The sequence below is a fragment of the Trichechus manatus genome, unplaced genomic scaffold, assembly GCF_000243295.1.
Source record: "Trichechus manatus latirostris isolate Lorelei unplaced genomic scaffold, TriManLat1.0 scaffold00048, whole genome shotgun sequence".
Classification (NCBI taxonomy): domain Eukaryota; kingdom Metazoa; phylum Chordata; class Mammalia; order Sirenia; family Trichechidae; genus Trichechus; species Trichechus manatus.
The window spans coordinates 7,918,846-7,942,303 of record NW_004443984.1 but is presented as its reverse complement, the minus strand read 5'-3'; the positions used below and the strand labels follow the sequence as shown (position 1 = coordinate 7,942,303).

The 23,458-nt window shown below is 54.4% G+C and overlaps 1 protein-coding gene across 1 annotated transcript in view; it reads right to left on the bottom strand.

Moving 5' to 3' along the window:
- HSPG2 (heparan sulfate proteoglycan 2) overlaps window positions 1–23,458 on the bottom strand; it is a 91,610-nt gene that overhangs the window by 46,924 nt on the left and 21,228 nt on the right. Inside the window, exons 6-35 of the mRNA XM_004377268.1 lie at window positions 19,315–19,424; window positions 19,145–19,203; window positions 18,700–18,860; window positions 16,531–16,659; window positions 15,997–16,245; window positions 15,788–15,907; window positions 13,536–13,667; window positions 13,219–13,363; window positions 12,974–13,125; window positions 12,736–12,882; window positions 8,920–9,083; window positions 7,825–8,004; window positions 7,531–7,727; window positions 7,278–7,425; window positions 6,455–6,582; window positions 6,048–6,134; window positions 5,902–5,960; window positions 5,649–5,716; window positions 4,630–4,770; window positions 4,342–4,518; window positions 3,975–4,154; window positions 3,731–3,849; window positions 2,951–3,062; window positions 2,687–2,800; window positions 2,478–2,605; window positions 1,986–2,072; window positions 1,482–1,531; window positions 1,072–1,166; window positions 636–776; window positions 114–305 (exon numbers count right to left, since the gene is read on the bottom strand). Of these exons, the coding sequence (XP_004377325.1) occupies window positions 114–305; window positions 636–776; window positions 1,072–1,166; window positions 1,482–1,531; window positions 1,986–2,072; window positions 2,478–2,605; window positions 2,687–2,800; window positions 2,951–3,062; window positions 3,731–3,849; window positions 3,975–4,154; window positions 4,342–4,518; window positions 4,630–4,770; window positions 5,649–5,716; window positions 5,902–5,960; window positions 6,048–6,134; window positions 6,455–6,582; window positions 7,278–7,425; window positions 7,531–7,727; window positions 7,825–8,004; window positions 8,920–9,083; window positions 12,736–12,882; window positions 12,974–13,125; window positions 13,219–13,363; window positions 13,536–13,667; window positions 15,788–15,907; window positions 15,997–16,245; window positions 16,531–16,659; window positions 18,700–18,860; window positions 19,145–19,203; window positions 19,315–19,424 (3,971 nt within the window). The remainder of the gene's footprint in view (window positions 1–113; window positions 306–635; window positions 777–1,071; window positions 1,167–1,481; window positions 1,532–1,985; window positions 2,073–2,477; window positions 2,606–2,686; window positions 2,801–2,950; window positions 3,063–3,730; window positions 3,850–3,974; window positions 4,155–4,341; window positions 4,519–4,629; window positions 4,771–5,648; window positions 5,717–5,901; window positions 5,961–6,047; window positions 6,135–6,454; window positions 6,583–7,277; window positions 7,426–7,530; window positions 7,728–7,824; window positions 8,005–8,919; window positions 9,084–12,735; window positions 12,883–12,973; window positions 13,126–13,218; window positions 13,364–13,535; window positions 13,668–15,787; window positions 15,908–15,996; window positions 16,246–16,530; window positions 16,660–18,699; window positions 18,861–19,144; window positions 19,204–19,314; window positions 19,425–23,458) is intronic.

Here is a 23,458-nt window from a genome sequence, read left to right as displayed (position 1 = left end):
TAGTGTGAACTGGGGTCTGAGTCCCAGCTGACACCAGTGCTTGGCAGGGGCTTGGCACGGAGCTGTGCTGAGGCGCTGGGGGAGGGTCTGCCATCCCAAGCTGTGTGTCATACCTTGTCTCCCTGGAACGTCTCCGGCAGCTGCCAATAGAAGGACTCGTGGCCAAGCTGGGCAAAGTTGTCAAAAGAGAGCTGGGCTCCGTCAGGCACGGGCTCCACAGTGAAGCTGCCGGTCAGGCGGCTGTTGCGCTGTGGGTTCACCAAGGCAAAGCCTTGGAAGTCCCCAGGGGCAAAGTCGGTGGAGATCTGGAGTAGAGGGGGGATGGGTGTCAGCCTGGGCACTGGGCAGGCACCTTAGTGGGGGTGGGGGTCCAGGAAAGGCATTAGGATGGATAATGGGGTTGCTGAGGGAACAGGGAGGACATTAAGGTGAGGGCTGGAGGCTCTGGGCTCAGGGCTGCAATGAGCAACAATAGGGTCATGGGAAGGGGATTCGGGTGGGGGTGAGAGTCAATGGGATCAGTGCTTTGATGGGCAATTTGCGGGCAGGGGACGGGCATCCACATAGGCAACGGGGACGCCACTGGGACCAGGTCCTGACTTGCCCTGAAGATGCCTGAGGGAGCAGGCTCTCACCAGGTGGCGGGTGTAGGAGGAGCTGGCGCACTGCTCAGTGACACCCATGCAGAAGCAGGGTAGGCAGCCACTGGGGTTGCTGGCACTCAGGTGGAAGTAGTGGGGCCGGCAATGGCTGCAGGTGAGGCCTTCCACATGGGCCTAGGTGGAGGGACGGAAAGACAGAGAGAGTCTGGGAGATCGGGTGGGTCTCCCACACCCCAGCAACCTCTAAGGCTAGCCTTCCCAACCACACCCAGCAGCTCTGGGGAGCCCCTGCCGACCCCATGCCCAGACCCCTGTTCCCATCAGATGCTGCCTGACTCCCACCAGGCCCCAGGCATTGGGGCAGAGATAAGCCCTCAGAAGGAGGGTGGGAGAGGGTGGTGAGAGGGAAGGCCTGGCAACCTCAATGGCTGTGGGCCAGGGCCTCCCGGAGGGCAGGGCTCAGACTGACCTTGCACTGGCATTGGCCGGCAGCATCACACTGGCTGCTGACGCTGCCCTGGGGGTCACAGTCACAGCCAATTGGCTGTGGCAGCTGGCCATCTCCTGAGGTGGAGGGAAGACACAGCTGGAGTCCCAAACCTTCCACAAGCACCCTATTCCCACCACACTCTGGGCATCTAGCTCACCACTGAGAAAAGCGTGTTTATTCTGAGCACCTACCACATGCTGGGCATCGTACACTATCACAACAGCCCCAAGATGGGTCCTATTACTATCCCCATTTTACAGATGAAGAAACTGAGGCTGACAAAGGTAAAATCACTTGCTCCAGTCAAAGGAGGGCAAAGGCTCTGTCGTAGCTCCACCCCTGGGGGGACTGGGTACCCGAACACCAATGGCCTCCCCAAACCTACTCACTTTGGCATGGCTGGCCCTGGCTGGGGTTGCCAGAGTAACCTGGGGCACACCTGGGGAGAGAGAAAGCATTTGATGAAAGGAGGGCAGAACCACAGAATCCTGGGGACCCCGTGTTGAAACTCAGTGACCTCACAGAGCTGGAAGAAACCAATCAGCCCAACTCACCCATTTTACAGATGGGAAAACAGGCAAGAAAAGACCAGAGATGTGCCCAAGGCCACACAGCCAGTGAGTCAGCATGACCATGCATCCAGCCTAGGACCTTCAGCAAGAATAAGGGCTTTGCAGGAGGATTCTGGCCTGGCTGGGGCAGGGGATGCTGGGGGTAGGAGGTAAACAGCAGGCCAGAATCTCTGAGGGCCCTGAATGCCAGGCTAAAGGTTCAGGCTCCCTGGGAGGGGAACTGAGTGTCTTCTGGGGGCCTGTGTGAGGTCAGAGCGCCAGGCCCAGCCTGAGGACCCCAGAGGTAGCCCCTCCTGCATGCCATACCCCACCCCGCCTCACCTCTCACAGTGGCGCCCACTGTGCCCTGGGGAGCACGCATCACAGGTGGGGTGGCCGTCTGTGTCCAGAAAGCAAGTGTGCGTAGCCCTGAGAGTAGGGCAGAGACAACACAAATTCCCAGTCAGAAGGTCAGCTGTCCTTCCTCCTCTCTCTCTTCCTTCAGATCCAGGGAAGCAGGGAAAGGAAGAGCTGGGCATGTGCACTAACGTGTCTGAGTGCCAGGTGCATGCCAGGCACTATGCCAAGAGGTCCATGTGCACCATCTCATTGAATTCTCATACAAGAGCCTGAGGTGGGTATATCATTACCCCCATTTCACAGACAAGGAAGTGTCGGTCCAGAGTGAAGTATATCTTATCAAAGGTGACACATGGAGGAAGTGGTGAGGCCAGGACTTAACTACTGCTTCTCAGAGGGGCTGGGAGAAAGGGAGTCTGGAAGGAATGGTGGACATTTCAGGGAGGGCAGGGACAGGCTGGGGGCTGGACGCACTGGCCAGCAGCAGGGGCTCCATGGCATGGGCACGGCTGGCAGTCCTGCGGTGTCCCCCGCTGGGCATCCCCATAGTATCCCGGCTGGCACTGCTCGCACTGAGGGCCCTCTGTGTGGTGCTGGCAGCCCTGGAGGGCAGAGCATGGGTTGAGGCTGGGCTGCTGAGGCCACAGACCCCTGGGGAGGAGAGGAAGGGGGGCAGGACTCACCTGGCAGGCACCTGTTTCAGGTTCGCAGATCTCCGTGTGGCCATGGCAGCTGCAGCGTTCACAGGTGCCCAGGTAGAGGCCGCTGGGTGTGCGTGTGTAGCCTGTGTCACAGTCCTGGGGATAGGAAGGTGGCAATGGGAGGGGCTTCCCCAGCAGGGCCAGTTCTGGGCAGGGGGCACAGAGTGGCCAGGGCTGTGGTGAGGCCTGGGGAGGTGGGAGAGCTAAAGGAGGAGGAGCTGGCTGGACAGGGGGGCGGGGGCTCACCTGGCAGGATGGGCCACGGTACCCAGGTGGGCAGGTACACTGCTCCACTTCCAGTGCAGTGTCCTGGCCGGTGTCCTCAGGCACAGCTATGTCCATGCTGATGCCAGAGATCCTGGGAATGACAAGAGCCACATGAATGAGCACTTACTCTGCGCCAGGCACCCCTGGAGCCCTTTACACGAACTATCTCATTCATCTTCCAACAGCCTCATTGTGGAGGCTGTTGGGCCCCCATCCAGATCTCCGACTGGGTACCTATCCTGAGCTGCTAAGAGTGCTGTGATTAGCAGTTTACACCTGAAACTTTCTCTGGCAGTCTACCCTTCCTTGCCCAGAGGGTTATACCTACCACCCACTCCCCAAGGGTGACCAGTGACAGGCTGATAACAGAGGACAAAAGCCTGTCGCCTTTGCCTTAAAGCAGGACGACTCTGCAGGGTCACTCATGCTCCGGAGCTGCCTGTGGGATGAGGCTGGGCCTGGACTTTCCCTGAAACCACATCCTTGCTGGGCCCCTTCTCCATCCTGTTTCCCTCCCCCGCCCCCTTACACCTTACAGGCTCTCCTTGTGAATCACGTGCACCCAATCCCTGCCTTAGGCTCTGATTCTACAGAGCCCAACCTAAGACAAGTCTGGTGAGGGTGTCACTACTGTTATCTCCATCTTACAAATAGGTATATCGAGGTACAAAAAAGGCCACAAAGCCTATAAGTGACAGAGCTGGTAGATGGCTCACAGACGTAAGCCCCCTCCTGTCCTCCAGCCCCAGCCCCAGGCACCTGCTCTCAGCTGGCCGCTGGGTGTAGGATGCCTGGATCAAGAGGGTGTCGATGCCTGCCAGCGCCATCAGCAAGTGCTCCCTAGTGGCTGGCTGCCCGTCAGGCCGCTGCCATGCTTGCTGCCCAGGGAAAGATACATGTGCTGCAACCCCTGACATCCCTGGGTATCAACACCCTGAGGGAGAAGAGCCTAGGGGCCAACCCCTCCACACACAGGAAGGGCTCCTGGGACAGTGTTGCTCACCTCCCGGAAGGGCACGGTGAAGGTGCTGGGTTGGCCAGGGCTAGGCTGCTGGGACACGTGATGCTCCAAGACAATGTTGTTGCCCTGCAGCACCACCAGCGGCTGCCTATGCAGTGGCATGGAACCAGGCTGGGGCCGCTGTGTCACTGTGAAGCGAAGCTCTCCCCCGTAGGAGGTCACCTGCAACACAGAGTGGACAGGACACTCAGCTGAACACCCACAGTCGGGCCCTGACGCTACTCCAGCCACTTCCTTCATGCACAATGTCTTAGTCTTCTCCAAAGGCACCAGGACAGTCCTTCCAAGCCTTTGCCTATGCCATTCTTGCTGCCTGGAATTCCCTTTCCTCTCTCAACCCGGTGCCCACCTTGTCCCCCCGGAAGCGTGAGGGGAGGTTCCAGAAGTAGGGTTCAGACAGGAGGCTGTGGAAGGAGGCGAAGACTAGTTCCCCAGGTGTGGGTGACGAGATGCCATCACTGGTGGTGTGGGTGCCTGCGGCGTTGGTCAGGCTGAACTGGGTGGGCTCCTCAGAGGCTCCATGCACCTGGGAGGAAAGGAGACTGGGATGGAGGCCAGAGCCTGGGCCTGGTGCTCAGCATCCCCAGCCCTAAGCTTGGAGGTCCCACCTGCCTGCCAGCCCACCTCGCACAGGTACCTGGGCGCGGCTCCAGGAGGAGCTGGTGCACTGGCGGCTGACGCCCATGCAGAAGCACTTGAGGCAGCCATCGGGGTTGCGGGCATTCAGGTTGAAGGAGCCATCAACACACTCATTGCATAGGCGGCCCACCACGTTGTTCTGCAGGCATAGAGCTGGGAGCTGCAGGATGGCCCATGGGAGGGGCTGCCTGGAGCTTCCAGACTAATCTGCCCACGTTAGATGGAGACTCAAGGCCCGGGGGGTAAGTCACGAAAAGAGCTCAAGGTTAAAGCATCACCACTATCTGAACATTCACCACCATTCCCAATTAATGGGAGCTTATGTGACCAACTGTTTTTCCCTTTCTCTCTGGCTGCCAGGGTACTCAAATAAATTCACATTTCAAATATAGCAACTTGGTAAAAATAATTATTGCTACTATTTATGGAATGTTTCATACTATTTATGAAATCACTACTATTTATGGAATGCTCTTAAGTACTTCGTAAAGTATGTGTTATCTCCATGCTTCAGATGAAGAAACTGAGGCTCAGGGATATGCAATGACTTACACAAGGTCAGTCAACTTGCTAATCCACTAGGATTCACGATCAGGACTGCCTGACTCAAAAAAACTGTCCAGATCTTTCCCTCATTGACACCTGATTCTCCCTTCTGAGTCTCCATTTCCTCATTTGCCAAATGGGGATGCTAATACTGACATTATTGTGTCAATACGAGGATTAGACTAAGGTGAAAACAAAGGTACAGAGCAGACACAACGGTCACACAAAGAACAGATGGCAAAGGATCTGGGAATTGAACCCAGGTCATCTGATACCCCAACCAGGGCTCCTTCCCCAATGTCAGGCTGCCTCTCACGTGGTGGAAGACTAGTCAGCCAGGCTCATCAGCTTCTGACTAGGCACTGCCCACCAGCCAAGGAGCTCTAGAGAGGATGGAGCCTCCTCCTTGCAGCTCCTCCCTCCCTCTGTGTCCCAGAGGCTTCTGGGGTGGGGTGGGGACGGCAGGTGTACCTTACAGCGGCAGGCCTCCCCAGAGGTCCCCATGCTGCCTCGCTCATCACAGCGTACAATCTGCTGGGCTGGGGGCACAAAGTGGGTGTTGGCAGGGCAGGTGGGAACTGGACAGACACAGTCTGGGTAAACAGGGACAGAGCAGGGCAGCTCCCCAAACATCACAAGATCTGGGCTGGGCTCTAGGATTGGAGGCTGGGGCAGAAAGGGAGGGCCTGGTGGGTAGCCAGGGGATGGTGGCTGCTATACTCACTGACAGGCCTGCACTTCCCGCCTGGCTGGATGGGGTTGCCCTCGTATCCGGGGGCACAGCTGGGGGAAACAGGGGACCATCAGTGGCACTTCCATGCCCCCACCCAGTATAGCCTGTTTCCCCTGTCCCCGCCGGCTCTCCCTCACCTCTCACAGCGGCGGCCTGTGTAGCCTGGGGCACACGCATCGCATGTGGCTTGGCCATCTGTGTCCAGGAAGCAGGTGTCTGAGAACCTGTGGGTATCAGGTGGCCAGGCCTTACACCCTCACCCTGTGTACTGATTGCTGTCCACACAGACATAGCATGCTATGATGTTGTCTCCCTGCCCACCTGTTCGTGATCTGTAGCCTCATAGCAACCCTAGGAAGACAGATGGGCCCATCGTACAGAAAAGGAAACCGAGGCTCAGAGGGGCCAAGGGGCATGGAACAACTTAGTGACCAGGCTGGGATTTGAACCCAGGCCTCCCACATCCCTGCTGAGAGTATGTCCCCTACTCACTGAACTGCCCGCACTTTCTGCCGTAGCTGTCCCACCCTGAGCCAAGTCTGACCTGCGGGAGGCGTCGATGTACGGGCAGGGGCAGGGGCGGCAGGCAGTGGCCGTGGCCTTTGTGGCATCCCCAAAGAAGCCGGCCTTGCACTTGTTGCACTGTGGCCCCTCTGTGTTGTGCTGGCAATTCTGGAAGAAGGGGGAAGGAACGGCTCAGGTTCTACAGAGCAAGCCCTTCCATCCCCGGGGCCACGCTGGGCCAGATGACAAGCTCTGGGGTGCATCTCTGAGGCCATCTGGCTCAGCCTCCCCCATCATGCTAAAGTTACTCCACAGCTTCCAAGACAGATCTTCTTAGTGATGACAGGGAGCTCACCACCTCACACAGCATCCTGTCCCACAGACGTCCCCACATGCCTACTTTATACTAACCTAAACCTGCCTCCCTCTCCCAATCCGCACCCACAGGCCAGTTCTGCCCTTTGGAGCCTGTTTTTTCTATACCTGACAGCTCTGGGATTTGGAGGTAATAGTTTTGCCCTCCTGGAGCCTTTTCTTCTGTCAGCTCCACAATCTCAGCTCCCTCCACTATTGCTAAGAAATAAAGTATGACTTCTAGGCCCCTTCCTCTTAGGGTTGACCTCCCACAGGCCGTCCTTCAGATGGCACCCTTCAGGAGTGGAAAGAAAGTGGGTTCATCTCCCTTGTTCTGGACACTGTGCTTCTATTAATGCATCCAGAGATCATGATAGCTTATCTGGCAGCCATAACAGTCATTCTGGAGGCTTGTGCTAAGCTTGTGGGCACAAAAGTTTAGTTTGCCCTCCCATGCTGCCCTTGCCCCGTCACTATCCAGTGCCCAAATGCCAGTTGGCACTACTCACCAGGCAGTGACCATACACAGGGTCACAGGAGCTGGCGTGGCCATTGCAGCTGCAGCCAGAGCAGGTGCCCAGGTAGGGCCCACCAGGCACCCGGGTGAAGTGGGCATCACAGCTTTCACAGGATAAGCCGGAATAGCCAACAGGGCATCTAGGGGGTAGGACCAAGAGTGGCTGCAGGAACTATGAGGCCCTGCTCTTTCCCTCTTATCCTTGCTGGGGTCTCTGTGTTCCCCAGCCCTGCCAGGTCAGGCACCTGCACTCCTCCACGCTGTGGGCGCGGCCATGGCTGGTGGTGTGCATGACAGTGGTATCCATGATTATGTCACTCAGCCCCACACTGGCCATCTTGGCATTGTACACTGTCTGGATGAGCACGGCCTCCAGGTTCTGCAGCACCTGCAGCATCTCTGCTCGCTGCACTGGCCGGCCAGACTCGTGGACCCAGTGCTCCTGGGTGTGGATGAAGGAGAGGGGGGGCACACATCAGCGTCCACCCCACCTGCAGCCTCCCTGCACCCCCAGCCCTGATGGCTCAGGCACCACCCACCTCAGAGAACTGGACCTGGCGCTGGTTCAGAGCACCAGGCTGGGTGGGCGTGTGGCCCCGGGAGAGCAGGCGATATCCAGCACCCACGAGGACCACGTCTGGCCTCTGCACCGGCTCCAGTGTGCCACGTGCCAGCTCATAGCGCACCTTGTAGCGCAGGGAGCCACCGTAGGAGTCCACCTGGAGAGACAAGGTGGATCAGGGCAGGTCAGCCGTGGACACACTTGAGGCTCACTGTGACCACCATGAGTGGCTACCTCACCCTCTACCTGCCCACACTCACAACTGATACTCACTGTATACCTGGCACTAAGGTGGGCACAGGGATGCAGAGATGGGTGAGACTCAGGCTCTGCCTTTGGGGAGTTCAGTCCAACGACGGGTGTGATGGTTAATTTTGTGTTAACTTGGCTAGGCTATGGTTCCCAGTGGTTTTGCCAAACACTAGACTAGTTGCTGTTCCATAATGGGATCTAACGCAATGTAACGAATCACTTTTCTACAGTGTAACCTAATGGAATGTTATCATCAATCAGTTGAAAGAGGAGTTCCTTAGGGTGTGTTCTGCCTCCAGACAATAAGTAGATACTTTGGCAGAATTCACACTCTCTCAACTCTGCACTCTTCCTGTGGCCTGACCTACAGATTTTGGACATTCTACCCCCTACAATTGTGTGAGCCAAACCCTTAAAGTAAATCACCCTCTCACTGTTTCTGCTTCTCTAGAGAACCCTGACTGAGACAAGAGGAGTATGATAATGCTGCGCAAAAGGTGCCCGGGGAGGTCACAAGAGGGCACCAAACGCAGCCCAGTTGTGAGGGAGTGGTCAGGGAGGGCTTCCAGGAGGAGGTGATGCCGAGCTCTTCCCAAAGACTGAGTCATCATTCCTCCCAACCCGATAGTTGCTGGCAGAGACCCTGCCCTGAATGAATGAGCTGCTGCCCACAGAGGGCTGTGCTGGGACAACACCTTCCTTTAGAGCTGAGTCTGTCCTGCTGCTCAACAGCTTCAGAGGGAGCAGAGTCTGCAGGCTCTGGGCATATAATGAGAGGCTCAGCCTGTTCCCCTCCTGGGGCGGCGGCCTGGCCCCTCACCTTGTTGCCCAGGAACTGCTTGGGCAGAGCCCAGAAGGAGTCATGGACAAGGAAGCGGCGAGACAGGTCGACCAGCTGGAACTCCTGCAGCGCGACGTCAATCTGCAGCTGGGTGGAGGAAAGGGGCGGCATGCCGGGCTGCGCGGGCATCGTCACGTTCACGCCTGTGGGTGGCAGAGGGACGGGCAAGGCCCGTAGCACTGCATGTCAGGACCCCCAAACACTGCCAGAGACCCTGACCAAGGGCTGGGCCCTGTGCCTGTCCCAGATACGCACCACGAAAAAGATGGGAAAGTTCTGGGAGAAACTCTATTTAAGAAAAATTTTGGGTGTCTCTCTCAAAGTCAAGAAAAAGCAGTCTTTTTCCTACTGAAGTTTTGAAGTGGTATTTCCTCCAACAAGCTCTGGGGAAAGCCAATGCTGTGGAATGGAGGCTGGGAACCATTTGGGAAACACAGGGTCAAAGGGATTCTTTGCAGCAGGACTTCTCAGAGCCTTTTGTTTGCGAATAGATCTTGGAACAGCCCTCAGGGGGCAAAAGAGAGCTACATGGGCCTGAAGCGGGTGGGGCTTCAGCCACAGTGCTGGACCAGGTCCTGGCTCAACTGCTCTTCAGCTGTGCGAATGCAAATGTCTCAGTTTCCCTATCTGTAAAATGGGGGTAACAGTGGCCTGTCTCAGGGGATTATTATGAAGATCAAATGAGCAAATTAATACTAAATGCTTAAAAGAGAGTTTAAAACAAAGGAAGTGCTCAAAAATGTTTAGCTATTATTGTTGCTGCTGTTATGATGGTCATCTAGTCCAAGTCTCTCTTACACACAGACACCCGTGCATATGTGATACACACACACACACACACACACACAGAGGAATTCCCTCTACTGCATCCTTCAAGATCTCTAAGGCAGCAGCATCTAAGAGAGCTTTCTGCGATGATGGAAATGTTCTCAGCTTGTGTTACTCAGTATGATAGCTATTAGCCACAGGTGGCTACTGAGCACTTAAAATGTGGCAAGTTCAGCTAAGGAATGAAATTAATTTAAACAGCCACACGTGCCTAGTGGCTACCACACTGGATGGCAAGTTGTAAGGGATGGGAGCTCATTATCTGCAAAGGAGTCCCTCCTAGCTCTGGGCATTTTTTTTTCCCCCAAGATGATTATTTTTCAATGATTATATTACTTCCATGAATGACAATATACAAAGCATGGGGTATTGTCTTTCTCGAGACTTAATTCTAGTGAATTTCTGAGCCCAAGAAGCCGTAAGGACAGAGGCAATATCTTTCCCATCAACATAACAGTAATTCATGTCTTGGAAAGCAGCAAGTTGGATAATAGAAAAGGATTCCTCACTCATTCCTCATCTTACTCCAAACACTTTTAAGCTAATTACATGAAGAACACATGATGAATTAAAGTCCTTGAGTGGTATAAACAGTTAATGCACTTGGCTGCTAATGAAGGGTTGGGGGTTTGAGTCTACCCAGAGGCACCTCGGAAGAAAGGCCTGGTGATCTACTTCCAAAAAATCAGCCATTGAAAACCGTACGGAGCACAGTTCTACTCTGACACACAAGGTCGCCATGAGTCAGAACTGACTCAACAACAACTGGTGGTTGATTCCAGGGCTGGGTCGGGGGTAAGAAAACAGAATTCCAATCCTAGTGTTATTGACAGTTGGATTTACATACACTTTAATATCTATCTCAATTTAAGTTTATCCTAGAACGATGAGCTATTAGAGACCACCTGGTAATCTAACCTCCTCATTTTTTTTTTTTTATTGTGCCCTAGATGAAGGTTTACAGGGCACACTAGTTTCTCATTAAACATTTAATACACATATTGTTCTGTGAGATTGGTTGCCAACCCCATGACATGTCAATACTCTCCCCTTCTCGACCTTGGGTTCCCCGTTACCAGCTTTCCTGTCCCCTCCTGCCCTCTTGTCTTTGCCCCTGGGCTGATGTGCCCATTTAGTCTCCTTTTGTTTTATGGGCCCGTCTATTCTTTGGCTGAAGGGTGAACCTCAGGAGTGACTTCGGTACTGAGTTAAAAGTGTGTCGACGGGCCATACTCTCGGGGTTTCTCCAGTCTCTGTCGGACCAGTAAGTCTGGTCTTTTTTTGTGGGTCAGAATTTTGTTCCACATTTATCTTCAGCTCTGTCCCCAGATCTGGGCGGTTTAGACTCTTAGTTCTTGCTTACACTGAGTCTCCATCTGTCTGACAGTAACTTCTCCCTTGGTTCTGAATGTAGCCCACTGCGATCACAGAGAAGGAGTCTGGCCTCTCTTCTGCAGAACGACCATGGCAGCATCCAAGTCCAGGCTACACCTCCCTAGGCCTGCCTTCCTCCTTTCTGTGGATGTTTTCAGGTCCCCTCCCTCCTGGTCACCAACCATGCACAGGCCACCTGCTCTCCCTGGAATCCCCGCTCACCCTGACCATCCACAATTCCAATCAGATAGGTCCAGCTTCTAGCTCTCCTCTAAATAGCTGTGTGATCCCAGGGACAGCCTACAACCTCTCCGAGCCTCAGCGCTCTCATCTGTAGAACAGCAGAAATAGCCCCAGCCTTGCAAGGATCATTGGCAATTCACGGACTGGGCACGTCAAGCCCACGGTGCAGACATGAGTACTCAACAGATGGTGGCCATGACCATTATTATTCTAAATAAACTGGGGGACAACTTTGGGAGCAAACTTGTTTAATGCCAGTAACTCTGAGGTTCTTCAACTAGCAAAGGGCCAATAATAGGCAACATTTATTGAGTACTTACTGTATGTGGAGCTAAGCCCTCTATATGCATTTAACCCTCTGTGATGAAGGAAATGAAGCTCAGCCAGATGAGGGGCTGCCTGATGTCAGGTGTTAAATGACAGAGCTAGGACTGGAATCCAAGTCTGCCTGATGTCTGAGCCCATGGCTTAGCTGTCCTGCCACTCTGTCTCCCAGAGAGAGAGAGAATTGAGTCCAACTGCCTGCCTTTATGTTTGGGAAAACAGGCCCAGAGAGGCCAAGAGACTTGCCCAAAGTCACACAGGCAGGAAGTGGTGTAGCTGGAAGTCAGCCTGGGCTAAGATGCCAAAGCCTGTGCTCTTGTGCTCTGGGGATCCTGGCACCTCTCAGTCTGATGAGGATGATGACATCAGTGACACTTACTGGACCCTTACCTGGGCCAAGCACTATTCTGAGTGGCTTGCATATATTAACTCCTTAAGGCCTCATAACAACCTTGCTGTTGTTTTTAGCTGCTGTTGAGTCTGCCTCCGACTATTGGTGACACCATGTGTTAGAGTAGAACTGCTACATAAGGTTTTCTTGGCTGTCATCTTTACAGAAGAAGATTGCCAGGCCTTTCTCCCACGGCACAAATGGGCACTTTCAAACTGCCAACCTTTCAGTTAGCAGCTGAATGCAAAATGCTTGTGCCACCCAGATTCCTAGAACAACCTAGGAGGCAGTTATTATTTTATCCCCGTTTTATAAATGACCAAACTGAGACACAAGATAGTAACCTGACCAAGGACACACAGGCTGTAAGTGTCAGAGGCAGGATTGGAATCAGGCTCCAGAGTCCATGAACTTCATAACCTGAAGTAGGCAAATATCAAGTGTGGATTTGGTTTTTCCTAAAAGCATTTGTTTTCCCCTGCACTGCTTTGCTTACAGAGCTCAGCAACCCTGTGTCACTCTGCTAACCTGGACCTCATCTGTCCAGCGTATGCTGCTCTCCCATATCTGCCATCTAAGCCCTCCAGGGTCTGGTGTCTGCCTCCCATCCACCCAGCACCCTCATGCCCACATACCTTTGAAGTCATCAGGCTGGTCAAAGCGCAATCGGATGTGGTCCCGGAAGCGGCGGCTGCTCTGGCACATATTGGTGACGCCAAAGCAGAAGCAGGGCAAGCAGGAAGCACTGTCCTCCAGGTAGAAGTGCCCATCAGGGCAGGGGCCTGTTGGGAGGCATGGGTATGGGAGTGAGCTTAGCCGGCAGGCAGCCCTGCCCCACCCCACACCAGCACCCACCTGCCCCCTAGCCCGCACCTCGTTGCGGGATGAGCTCCAGGACCCCGTCGGGAACGCCGAGCACCATGCCACGGGAATTCATGGCCTCGCAGGTGTAGGCACCCTGGTCTCCCTCCTTCACGTCACGAATGGTCAGCGTGCCGCGGCCACCCTCACTGGTCACTGTCACCCTGGGTGGGTACCAAGACAGAGGAGGGGGTCAGGACTGGGCCACTGGCCCTGCCTCCCCTCACCTCCACCCCTGCCCGGGCCCAGAGCTGCACCTGGGGTGCGAGGGGATGTGGCCCCAGTTGAGCCTCCAGTTGATGATGGGGGTGGGCATGCCAATGGCCACGCAGGTGAAGGTCACTGTCTGGCCCCGGGAAGCCTGGATCAACTCCTGGGGAAGGGTCACCACCTGGGGGGGCACTGGGGAGGCCAGAGCAGGAGTGAGGGGTGTGAGGGGCCCAGGGAAGAGGAGTTGGGGATGACCCAGAGGAGCTAGGCTGGAGAAGGGTAGGCTGTGGAGAGGAACTGGAACCCAGCCCAGGCCCAGTGCCCAGATCTTGCCCCCCTCACCCCCCCCCCGCTCCCTGCTCACTGCAGCCAAACTCGTCGCTGCGGTCGGGACAGTCGCTCTCCTCATCGCAGTGGAAGCTGGCTGGGATACACGTATTCGTGGAGATACAGCGGAACTCCGTGGGCCCACACACGTCCTCGGGGTGCTTGGCAGCTGAAGGGCAGAGCCAGGGGGTGTGGGCACTAGGGCACTGCTCTCAGGGAAGACTAATCCATTTCCTACCTGCCCCCAACAGCCCACCTTGTCCACCCTCTCCAGATGTCCCCAGGGCCACTCATCTCACATGACACACAGCTGCCTTCACCAGGCCCAGCTACTGCTGCCACACACTGTCCACAACATCACACCAAGCATGACACCATCATGAGCTGGCTATCAAACAGTACGTCATGATACCCTGTCCCCATCAGTCACTCCACCTGCGTCCCCCACAACAGAATTACAACTGTCCCCTCACATCACAGCCAGTGTCCCTCAGCCCGTCAGAGTCACAGAAGCACCGTCTCGCACACGCAGACAAGCTCTGTCATTCTGGCACAGCCAAAGTGGCCAGTATCTCTAGACATTGGGTAATACTCAACAAGGTTCTCTACTGAAAAGGCCTTGCAAGGGACTGCAAATCCCAGTCCCCCATGGGGCTCAATGCTCTGGACCATAAGCCCTGCCACCCAGGCCCCACTAACCAGCCCCGGGATGGCACCTGACCTGAGGCAGCCACCTACCGACTGGCAGGGGCCAGAGGAGGCTTGGCACCAGGCTGGGCCCAACAGGGAATCTACTAGATGGTGACCCAGTGTTCTTCCTCAAGGAGACTAAGCTTAAGAGAGACACACAGACAGGGACAGAGAGGGCAGAGTGGTGCAGGAATGGAGGCCATACATCCACAGAGAAGGAGCTGAGCAGAGGCTGGGACCATCTGCTGATACCACCTCAGGGACTTCTGTTTCTGGAACCCTGAAGAGGCCTAAGGCCACGCAGCTTTCACATGCTCTCTGTTCTGTGTGTTGTCAACCAGGACTCGGCCTTCCTTTTACATTCCCCCAGCAGAAGGCTCTGAGACGGGCTTTTTAACTAAAGCCCTCAACTACTTTCTCCCAAGGGGTCATTGCTGTCAGATAATCAGGAAGCTTAGAGCCACAGGAAGGGCATCATAAACCCGCCAGTCTGCGCCACGATGCTGCTTCTCCCATGTTTACTGTGGGAGTGGGGAGCACGAGGGAAGGCACAGAGGAGAAGCTGAGACAGCTGACAGGAGAATGTCAACATGTACACTCAGAGACCTGATCCACGGTCAGAGAGAAATGGTGTGGAGATTATCCTTGATCTTGGACTAACAAACCCTAGGCTTCACCTGATAGGACCAGACACACAGAATGCTCCCCGATATGGTCTCTGACTCTCCAGTCTCAGGCATCTTTACCACCCCTCATCCATTCAACTGTCAGCCGTAACATTAACTGACAGGTGGATGGGCAATGGACAGACAAGTGGATGGCTGTATGGATGGATGGATAGATGGCTGAAAAGGAGGAAGGATGTTAGGCAGATAGATGGATAAAGAGCTGGGCAGATAAGACAATGGACGGATGGGTGCTTGGATGGGTGGATGGGTGGATGGATGGACGGGCGGATCGAAGGATGAGAGGAAGGGAAGATGTTGGATGGATGGACGAATAATTGGCAAATGGACAATGGATGGAGGAATGTATGACTGGACAAACAGAAAGATGGAAGAAAGTAGGATATTGGGTAGATGGATGAGTAAACAGATGGATGATGGGTTGGATGGCTAGATAAATGTGAGGGAGGCAGGATGTCAGAGTGATGAATGACTGGATGGGTAGATGCAGACCTAGGCATATGGATGAACAAATAACTCAGAGCCAATTCTAGATGAGAACTCTGTAGACCCATAAGGGTAAGGCTTTGGCTGACACATACATCAAGGAGCCTCTCACCAAGGACTCCAGCATATCAGGCCATCTTGGCCTTTCATCTAACCCACACACAAGCATCACGACCAAAAAGAAAAGTAATGGTAATGAAAATGAAGAAAATAAATAAAGAGGCATTAGCTACAAGCAGTCAAGCCACACTGCTTGCTACAAGGGCCAGCTGAGAACCGACAGCCCTCACTGCACAGGTCAGAGAGAGAGACACCTTAAAGTCTGTCTGCAGGGCCTTCACCACTCATGCAGGGAAAGCAAACAAACCTGCCTGAGAAGGGACAGGGCAGGGGCAAGCTAGGCCTGGGCAGGCCCCTCGGCACTCACGACAGTTGGCTTCATCGGTGCGGTCCTCGCAGTCAAAGTCACCATCACAGCGCCACAGCTTGAAGGCACAGTGCCCGTTTCCACAGGGGAACTCGTTGGGCTCACAGGGTGGCGTGGGGCCTGGGTGGACCAGCAGGGTTCAGCTAGTGCCTTCCCTGTCTGGCTCCCTCCATCCCCGGAATCCCCACCTCCACCTGCCCAGTCTTTACCACAGTCCAGCTCATCGCTGCCATCCTTGCAGTCCTCCTGCCCATCACAGAGGTAGTCTTTGGGGATGCAGTGCCCACTGTGGCATGTGGCCTCATGAGGCCCACAGGGCACAGGTTTGCCTTGATCAGGGAGCAGAGGCCAGAGAGCGGGGCTGTCTGGTAGCTGCTGTACAATGGCTGCCTCAGGCTTGGGTGGCAGAGGTGGTGTCTCCACCAGAGCGGGTAGCACAGAGCTCGGAACCAGCTCCTCTGTGGACAGAATCTGCTTTGAGCTGGCAGGAGGGGGCAGCTCCTCGCCCCTAGCCCTCCACACTTCCCAGGCCTTCCCTATACCCCCAAGACCACTCCCCACCTCATCCAGTGCCCCCAGCCCTGACCCTATTATCATCTTTCCCATGTCCCTCTGCCCATCTTCCCAAGGCCCCTCTCCTGCACCCAGCCCTCGCAGCCCCCAGACTGACTCTGAGACTCAGGCATACCCCTGACCCTCCCCTGGAGCCTGCAGGCCACTTGTGTCCCCAGGCAGCCCCTCACCACAGTTGAGCTCATCAGACATATCCCTGCAGTCAGGCCGCCGGTCACAGCGATACTCCAGGGCCACACACTCATTGTGGCTATGGCAGGCAAACTCAGTCTCAGTGCAGGCCCTGGTAGACTGGGGCACTGTAGGAGTTGGAGGGAGTCAGAGGTGGCAGGTGGGAGCTTGGGGAAGGGCAGAGGGAGGGCAAGGGCACCGCATGTCTGGAGCAGGCAGTGGTGCCCTGTGCCAGGTCACTTAGTTTCCGGCAGACACAGCAAGAGCAAGGAGCACATGGTAGAGATACATCCACAGCACACATGGGTCACGGACACAGGGCAGTGGCCTCACCCATCCCTTACGGAGACCCCATACACAGTGAACATGCCACACACATGCAACCACACCACACACATGCAGGCCACATCCTGGCCCAGCGAGAAAGGGAGAAGGGGCGGCCTGTGGGCTGTGCCCAGCCATCTTGCCCTCAACCTTCTTTCCCCTCCAGCCATTAACTTCTCTAGTTCCCCAGCTGGGTCTGGTCTGGGCCAGGTTTACACTCTCACCTGGTGTCACTGCAGCCGCCACAGCGGCCTGGGGGGGTGGGGGTGTCTGTGCTGGAAAGGAAGGTGTGGTCAGCAGCTGCCCACTTGGGATCTGGGAGCTGTGGGCTACAGGTCTGGGTCAGACTCATCCCTCTTGGGGGATCTCTCTTACTCAAGAAGACTCATGAAAAAGTGGGGGAAGAGGGGGCTGGACCCCCAGCAGCCTTTAGAAGTGGCCCTGGCGATGCCAAAGGAGCAAACTTGATCTTTGGTTAGATTAACTGAGGTTTAGTGCGCAGAACAAGGGAGGTGATGGTTTCAATATTTTTTTCTGAGGAGGCTACACCATGAGATAGGGATGGAGTTTGTTCAGTTCTGGGTTCCACTGAGTCACGGACAGTGACATGTTGAGGCCTTCCCAGAGAGAGGGGATTGGGATGGGGACAGGGCTGAGAACTACAGCCTGTGAGAAACAGTTAGGGGAACTGGGACTGTTAGGACTAGAGAAGAAAAGACTCAGGGTGTCAGAAACCGGAAGAGAGGCGCAATGAAAAAAAAACCTGGGCCAGCCAAGAGTACAAAGGCCAATCTCTGCACCTAACAGCTGTGGGACCTTGGACTAGCTTCCTATTCTCTCTAAGCCTCAGTTTTTCATCTGTAAAGTGTGGGCTGATCAGCCCTGCTTTCCTCGCAGGTCTGGCAGGGCTGGCACAGACTCCAGGTTTGGTTTAAATTGTGGCTTTTCCAATATCTGCTTATGTGGATTTGGACCAGCCACCTTTCCTTTCTAAGCCTCAATTCCCTTATCTGTAAAATGGGAGGAATAATATCTACTTCAAGGAGTCCTGGTGGCACACTGGTTAAGTGCTCAGCTGCTAACTGAAAGATTGGTGGTTCGAATCCACCCAGTGGCTACATAGGAGACAAGATCTGGCAATCTGTTCCTGTAAAGATTACAGCCTAGAAAATCCCATGGGGCAGTTCTACTCTGTCACATGGGGTCGCTATGAGTCGAAAATCAGCTCAACAACACTTAACAACAATAATATCTACTTCAAAGGAATTGTTGTGAAGACTAAATGGGAGGCTGGATATAAGGGCCTTAGCACAGCACCTAGCATATAGTCCATGCTCAATCAACAACAGCTGGTTATTATTTAATATAAATGTGTTTTGGGCCCAAAAGTGCCATACGAAGACAGGAACAATTATCTGTTCATAATGTATAGAGGGAAACCCTGGTGGCATAGTGGTTAAGTGCTACGGCTGCTAACCGAAAGGTCGGCAGTTCGAATCCACTAGACACTCCTTGGAAACTCTACGGGGCAGTTCTACTCTGTCCCATAGGGTCCAACTATGAGTAGGAATTGACTTGACGGTAACAGGTTTTTTTCTTAATGTATACAGGGCTATATACCTACTGGGCAGAATCTGGGTCTAATGTGTACGTATCAGAGGAAAGAGACCATGCTCTACCCAAGCCAAGGTTGCAAAAAGATTGACGGGGGAAACTCTGGAAGTAGTGAGCTCTCTGTCCCTGGTGGTGTGCAAGCCTACACTAGGAGAGCTCATGGTTGGGACACTGAAAGGAGGCCCACATGAGTCCAAGAACTGGAGGAGGTGACTCAAGGATAGGCTCACCTGTGCCCAGGCGTCGGAACTGGAAGCCCTGGGGAGAGGTGATGTAGGAGGCAATGGAGCCGCTGGAGATGACCGAGTGCAGCACGTCTTGAATCTGGGCCCCATCTGCATTCCCTTCCGAGCCCACATCCAGCTCCACAAAGACCCAGCCATCCAGGTCCCTAGGAATGGGGACAGGGCAGGGGAGAAGGTGAGAAGATGCCTGAGGTCTCAGAAACTCCAGTAGTCCCTGTCCCATGCTCATCCCTGAGCTCCTGACACCTCCCTGTTTCTGGGTGGCCTGTACCCTAAGCAGGGTAATTTAAGGTCCAAATTACCCCCTACGGATTCCTGAATTCCCACCAATAGAGATTCATCACATTAAGCCTCTCCCCTGCTAGTGTGAGCGCCGCTCCCCTGCAGGCTGCCCCCCAGGACCCACCAGCCCCACGGGGACCCTTCTCACTTGATGAACACCACACTGACAACCTGGTCTCCAGGGATCTTCAAGTACTCTGACTCCAGCTGGGGAGGGAAACGGCAGCACACAGCACCATCAGCCTCCAGACCCCGTCACCCCAGCCCCAGTCCTGCCCTGCCACACCCAGGGAGCTCCCCAAGGCCCCTTCATCTCACCGTGTCTACTACAGCCTCAGACACCTCTCGGAACTCCTCGGAGCCCGCATCCTCCAGCTGGGGGCTGTAGTCGAAGGAGTGAGTGAAATTGACCAGAGCCCGGAAATAAACTGCGGAAACGAGGTGTCACCGTGAGGGGCCCAGCCTGGCAGCTGATGGCCTCAGGCAGCTGGACCAATAGGTGGGGATGGCGGGATGGTCTCTGAGGTCTCTGCACAGGCTGATATCTGTGTGTTCACAGCCAGGCCCCACACTGTCCATGGTGAGCACCTGCCACTGTGGGTCTGGAAGGTCTGCTCGGCGTCAGTGCCAAGGCCCTGCCCTTGAATGAGGGGCTTCCACCAACAGGGAAAATGTCCTGATCCAGAAACAAGGTGATAGCGCAGAAAGAGACCCCAGTGGCTCAGAGGAAGGCTGGGCAGGCAGGGGCGGTCTTTAGAGGAGGCTGCCCTGGCATGGGGACTACTCCTGTGTGCCTGGGATATGCTTCCCATTCTTCCTGGCCAGCTCCTACTCATCCCTTGGGCTCAGCTCAGCCATCACCTCCTCTAAGAAGACTGCCTGAACTGCCTTCTTCCAGCCCAGCCCTCCTATGGGCTCCCACAGCCATTAGCGCACCTTCCACTACATTGATTCTGTCTGGTTATACTTGGGCCATGGAGCATCATGGGAAAATTCAAGGGTTCTGAGGTCAGCCACGCCTCAGGCAGCTGACTCCACCTCCTGGAGCCTCTGTTTTCCCTTGAGTAAAATGGGGATATTAACTGTATTTACCCACTGGGCTTCTGTGAGTCATCTTCCTGTGCACAAAGAACTAGAGAATCAGAAGCTGTTGCCTTTTTTGCTTGTTTTTGGTCAGTCTCCACCACCAGACTGTAAGCTTGATGAGGGTGGGCACCTTGGACCTCATTCCCCCTCTATCCCCAGTGCCTGTGTCGTGCCTGGCATATAACCATTGCCGTCGAGTTGACTCCGACTCATAGCAACCCTATAGGACACAGCAGAACTGCCCCACAGGGTTTCCAAGGAGCGGCTGGTGTATTTGAACTGTCGACCTTTCGGTTAGCAGCCGAGTGCTTAACCACTGCGCCACTAGGGCTCCTCCTGGCACATAATACAAGGAAAAAAAAAAAACCCAAACAAAACCACGCCTGTTGCCATCGAGTCAATTCTGACTCACAGTGACCCTAGAGAACAGAGTAAAACTGCCCCATAGGGTTTCCAAGAGGCAGCTGGTGGATTAGAACTGCTAACCTTTTGGTTATCAGATAAGCGCTTAACCACTACGCCACCAGGACTCCATTCCTGGCACATACTAGGTGCTTAATAAGTGATGGCTGAATGAAATCACACCAGACTGGTGTGAACACACACATACAACAATCGTTTCTTAGGCATCTACTACATACAAGACATTTCATATACATTAAATCTCATAAAGGTCATGAGTTCATATACAAGTTATAAATGAATTAATAGCAGTTGCAGATGAGTGTGTGTGTATATATGTACATGTATATGTTTTTAGATATATAATATACATAAAGTGCTTACATATAAGGAGCTGTGGTGATGCACTGGTTAAACGCTCGGCTGCTAACCGAAAGGTCAGTCGTTCAAACCCACTAGTGGCCCTGCTGGAGAAAGGACCTGGCAATCTATTGTCATAAAGATTACAGCCTAGGAAACCCTACGGGGCAGTTCTACTCTGTCATATAGGGTTGCTATGAGTCAGAATTGACTCGATGGCACACAACAACAATAAAGCACTTAGAACAGAAGCTGGCACATAGTATGTGCTGAATAAATTATAGCCAAATCAATTTATACCATACAGTTATGAAGTACACAGACTGGTGTGTACGCACACACAGAATCGTTTCTTGAGCACCTATTATGTGCAAGATATTTTTAACGCATTAAATCTCATAATATTTATGAATTAAGGTATGAGTTATAAATAAGTTAATATGAGTTACAAATGTATTTAATATAGTACAAAGTTCTTACAACTGAGCCTGACACATTAAAAAAAAAAAAAAACCAAACTCATTGCCATCAAGTGGATTCCAACTCATAGTGACCCTATAGGACAGAGGAGAACTACCCCCATAGGGTTTTCAAGGGGCAGCTGGTGGATTCGAACTGCTGACCTTTTGGTTAGCAGAGAACTCTTAAGTACCGAGCCACCAGGGCTCCAAGCCTGACACATAGTCGGTACAAAATAATATGAGCTATTATTACATGAGTGGCGGCACAGCTTAGTGGTTAAAAGCCCAGACTCTGGAGCAAAATTGCCACGAATAGCCCTTGGGCAAGTTACTTAACCTCTCTGAGTCTCCCTTTCCTCAACTGTAAAATGAGGATAATAACAGCACCTATCCCAGACGCTGTTGTGAGGATTAAATAGGCTAATAAATGTAAAGTGCTTAGAACAGTGCCTGGCGCATAGTAGGGGCTACATGGATTTGCTATTATTATTACCTGGTCTTTGTGACACACATAAGGAACGGGTCTGGTTTTATTTCCTCCCATCAAGAGAGGCATTCATTCCTTTCACAAATCTATAGTGAGGACCTACTATATGCTAGGCAGTGTTCCAGGGGCAGGGGTACAGCAGGGAATTAAACAAATGAAAGTCACAGTCCCCGTGGGGATCACCTTCTAGTGGGGGAGGAAGAAAATAAAACAAATGAGCAAGGACTATATGGCACTATGGAAAAAAAGCCAAGGAGGGCATGCTGGGTGGGGTGGGCTGCTGTTTTCTACAGGGTGGCCAGGGAAGGCCTCCCTGTGAAGTGCATGTTTGAAGGAAGAGCGTGAGCCATGCCACACAAAGGTTTCTGGGAGAAGAGCATTCCAGGCAGTGGAACGGCAAGTGCAAAATCCCTGAGGCAGTACTGGGCTCAAAGAGGTGACAGATGACCACAGCAGGGAGAAACATCAGGTGTGCCTGACCCCCGGGCCTGTCCTCCTTCCACTCCACTTTCTGTCCATCAGGCCCATCGGCATGCACCTGCCCCCCTCCCCAGCAGAGCCAGGACCCTTTCCCTGTGAGGCTCAGCGGAAGAAAGCCCTGCAGGATCAGGATGGGGCAGGCCATGCAGCATGGAGGAGTGGACTCCTACTTTCCCAGGTGGCAGCAGAGGTGCTTTTGAGGCATGCTGCCTGCTCTGATCCACAGGGACCATGCTGGCGTGGGCTCCTGGGTGCCCGGGTGGGCGGGGCTCTGCAGGCCTGAGTGTGGGGGCCGTGAGCTTGGCCACAGAGGCCCCTTGTGAGCCAGCACAGAGGCCCATTGACAGTCACCCACCCCGGCCCCTGGCCTCAGCCCCATGGCCTGCATGGACAAGGAGGCCGGGCCTCTGCCCAGGAATGTGCCCGCTCCCAGGGGGAGGGGTCTGGGCTCCACAAAGCCCCTTTCTACTAGGGCTTGGGAAGGGCACGGACCCTCTAGCAGGACCCCACCCCCTTCCTTCTCCCAGCCCAGGGGCAGGTCAGGGCAAGCACCCTGTCTCCTTTATCCTGTGCTGCCTCCTATGACGGGTGCCCGAGGGTTGGGGCAGAAGGTGAGGCTATGCCTGCTCCAAGAATCCACTCCAGAAGCCAGCCCCCTAGGGCTAAGGGGACCAGGGTGGCTGTGAGGGAGTGAGTCGAGGGTGCTCTCTGGGTATCTGTCCTACCCGCCTTCTCCCACCAGGCCCTTGTTATGACCCCATCAGGAGAGCTCACTTAGAGCCAGAAGCTGGGGGGTGGGGGGCCACAGCTGCCCTGCACCCAGGGTGGTGGTGGGGTATACAGTTGACTACCCCTAGCCCAGGGACATGCTGCTCCACCAACTCCCACTGCCCACTCCCTGCTCAAAAGAGCTCCTCACACCCAGGCCCCTGAATTCCAGCCCTGGGTCCCTCTAGGCCCCTTGAACAGGCCCAGGGTCAGCCTGTCCTGAGGTAGATATAAGGTGCCTCCAGACTCTACAGTCTTGCTTCCTAGGGGGCTGCTGTGCCCATCCCTGCCCAGCTAGCACCCCAGTGGGGAGGAGCCCAGGGTCCCAGTCCACTGGGTTTAGATCCCTGGGCCCAGAGGGGGCCTAGCTGTGTGCTGGGTAGGGGAAAGAGAGGGGACCAGCTGGGGAGGGGCAGTG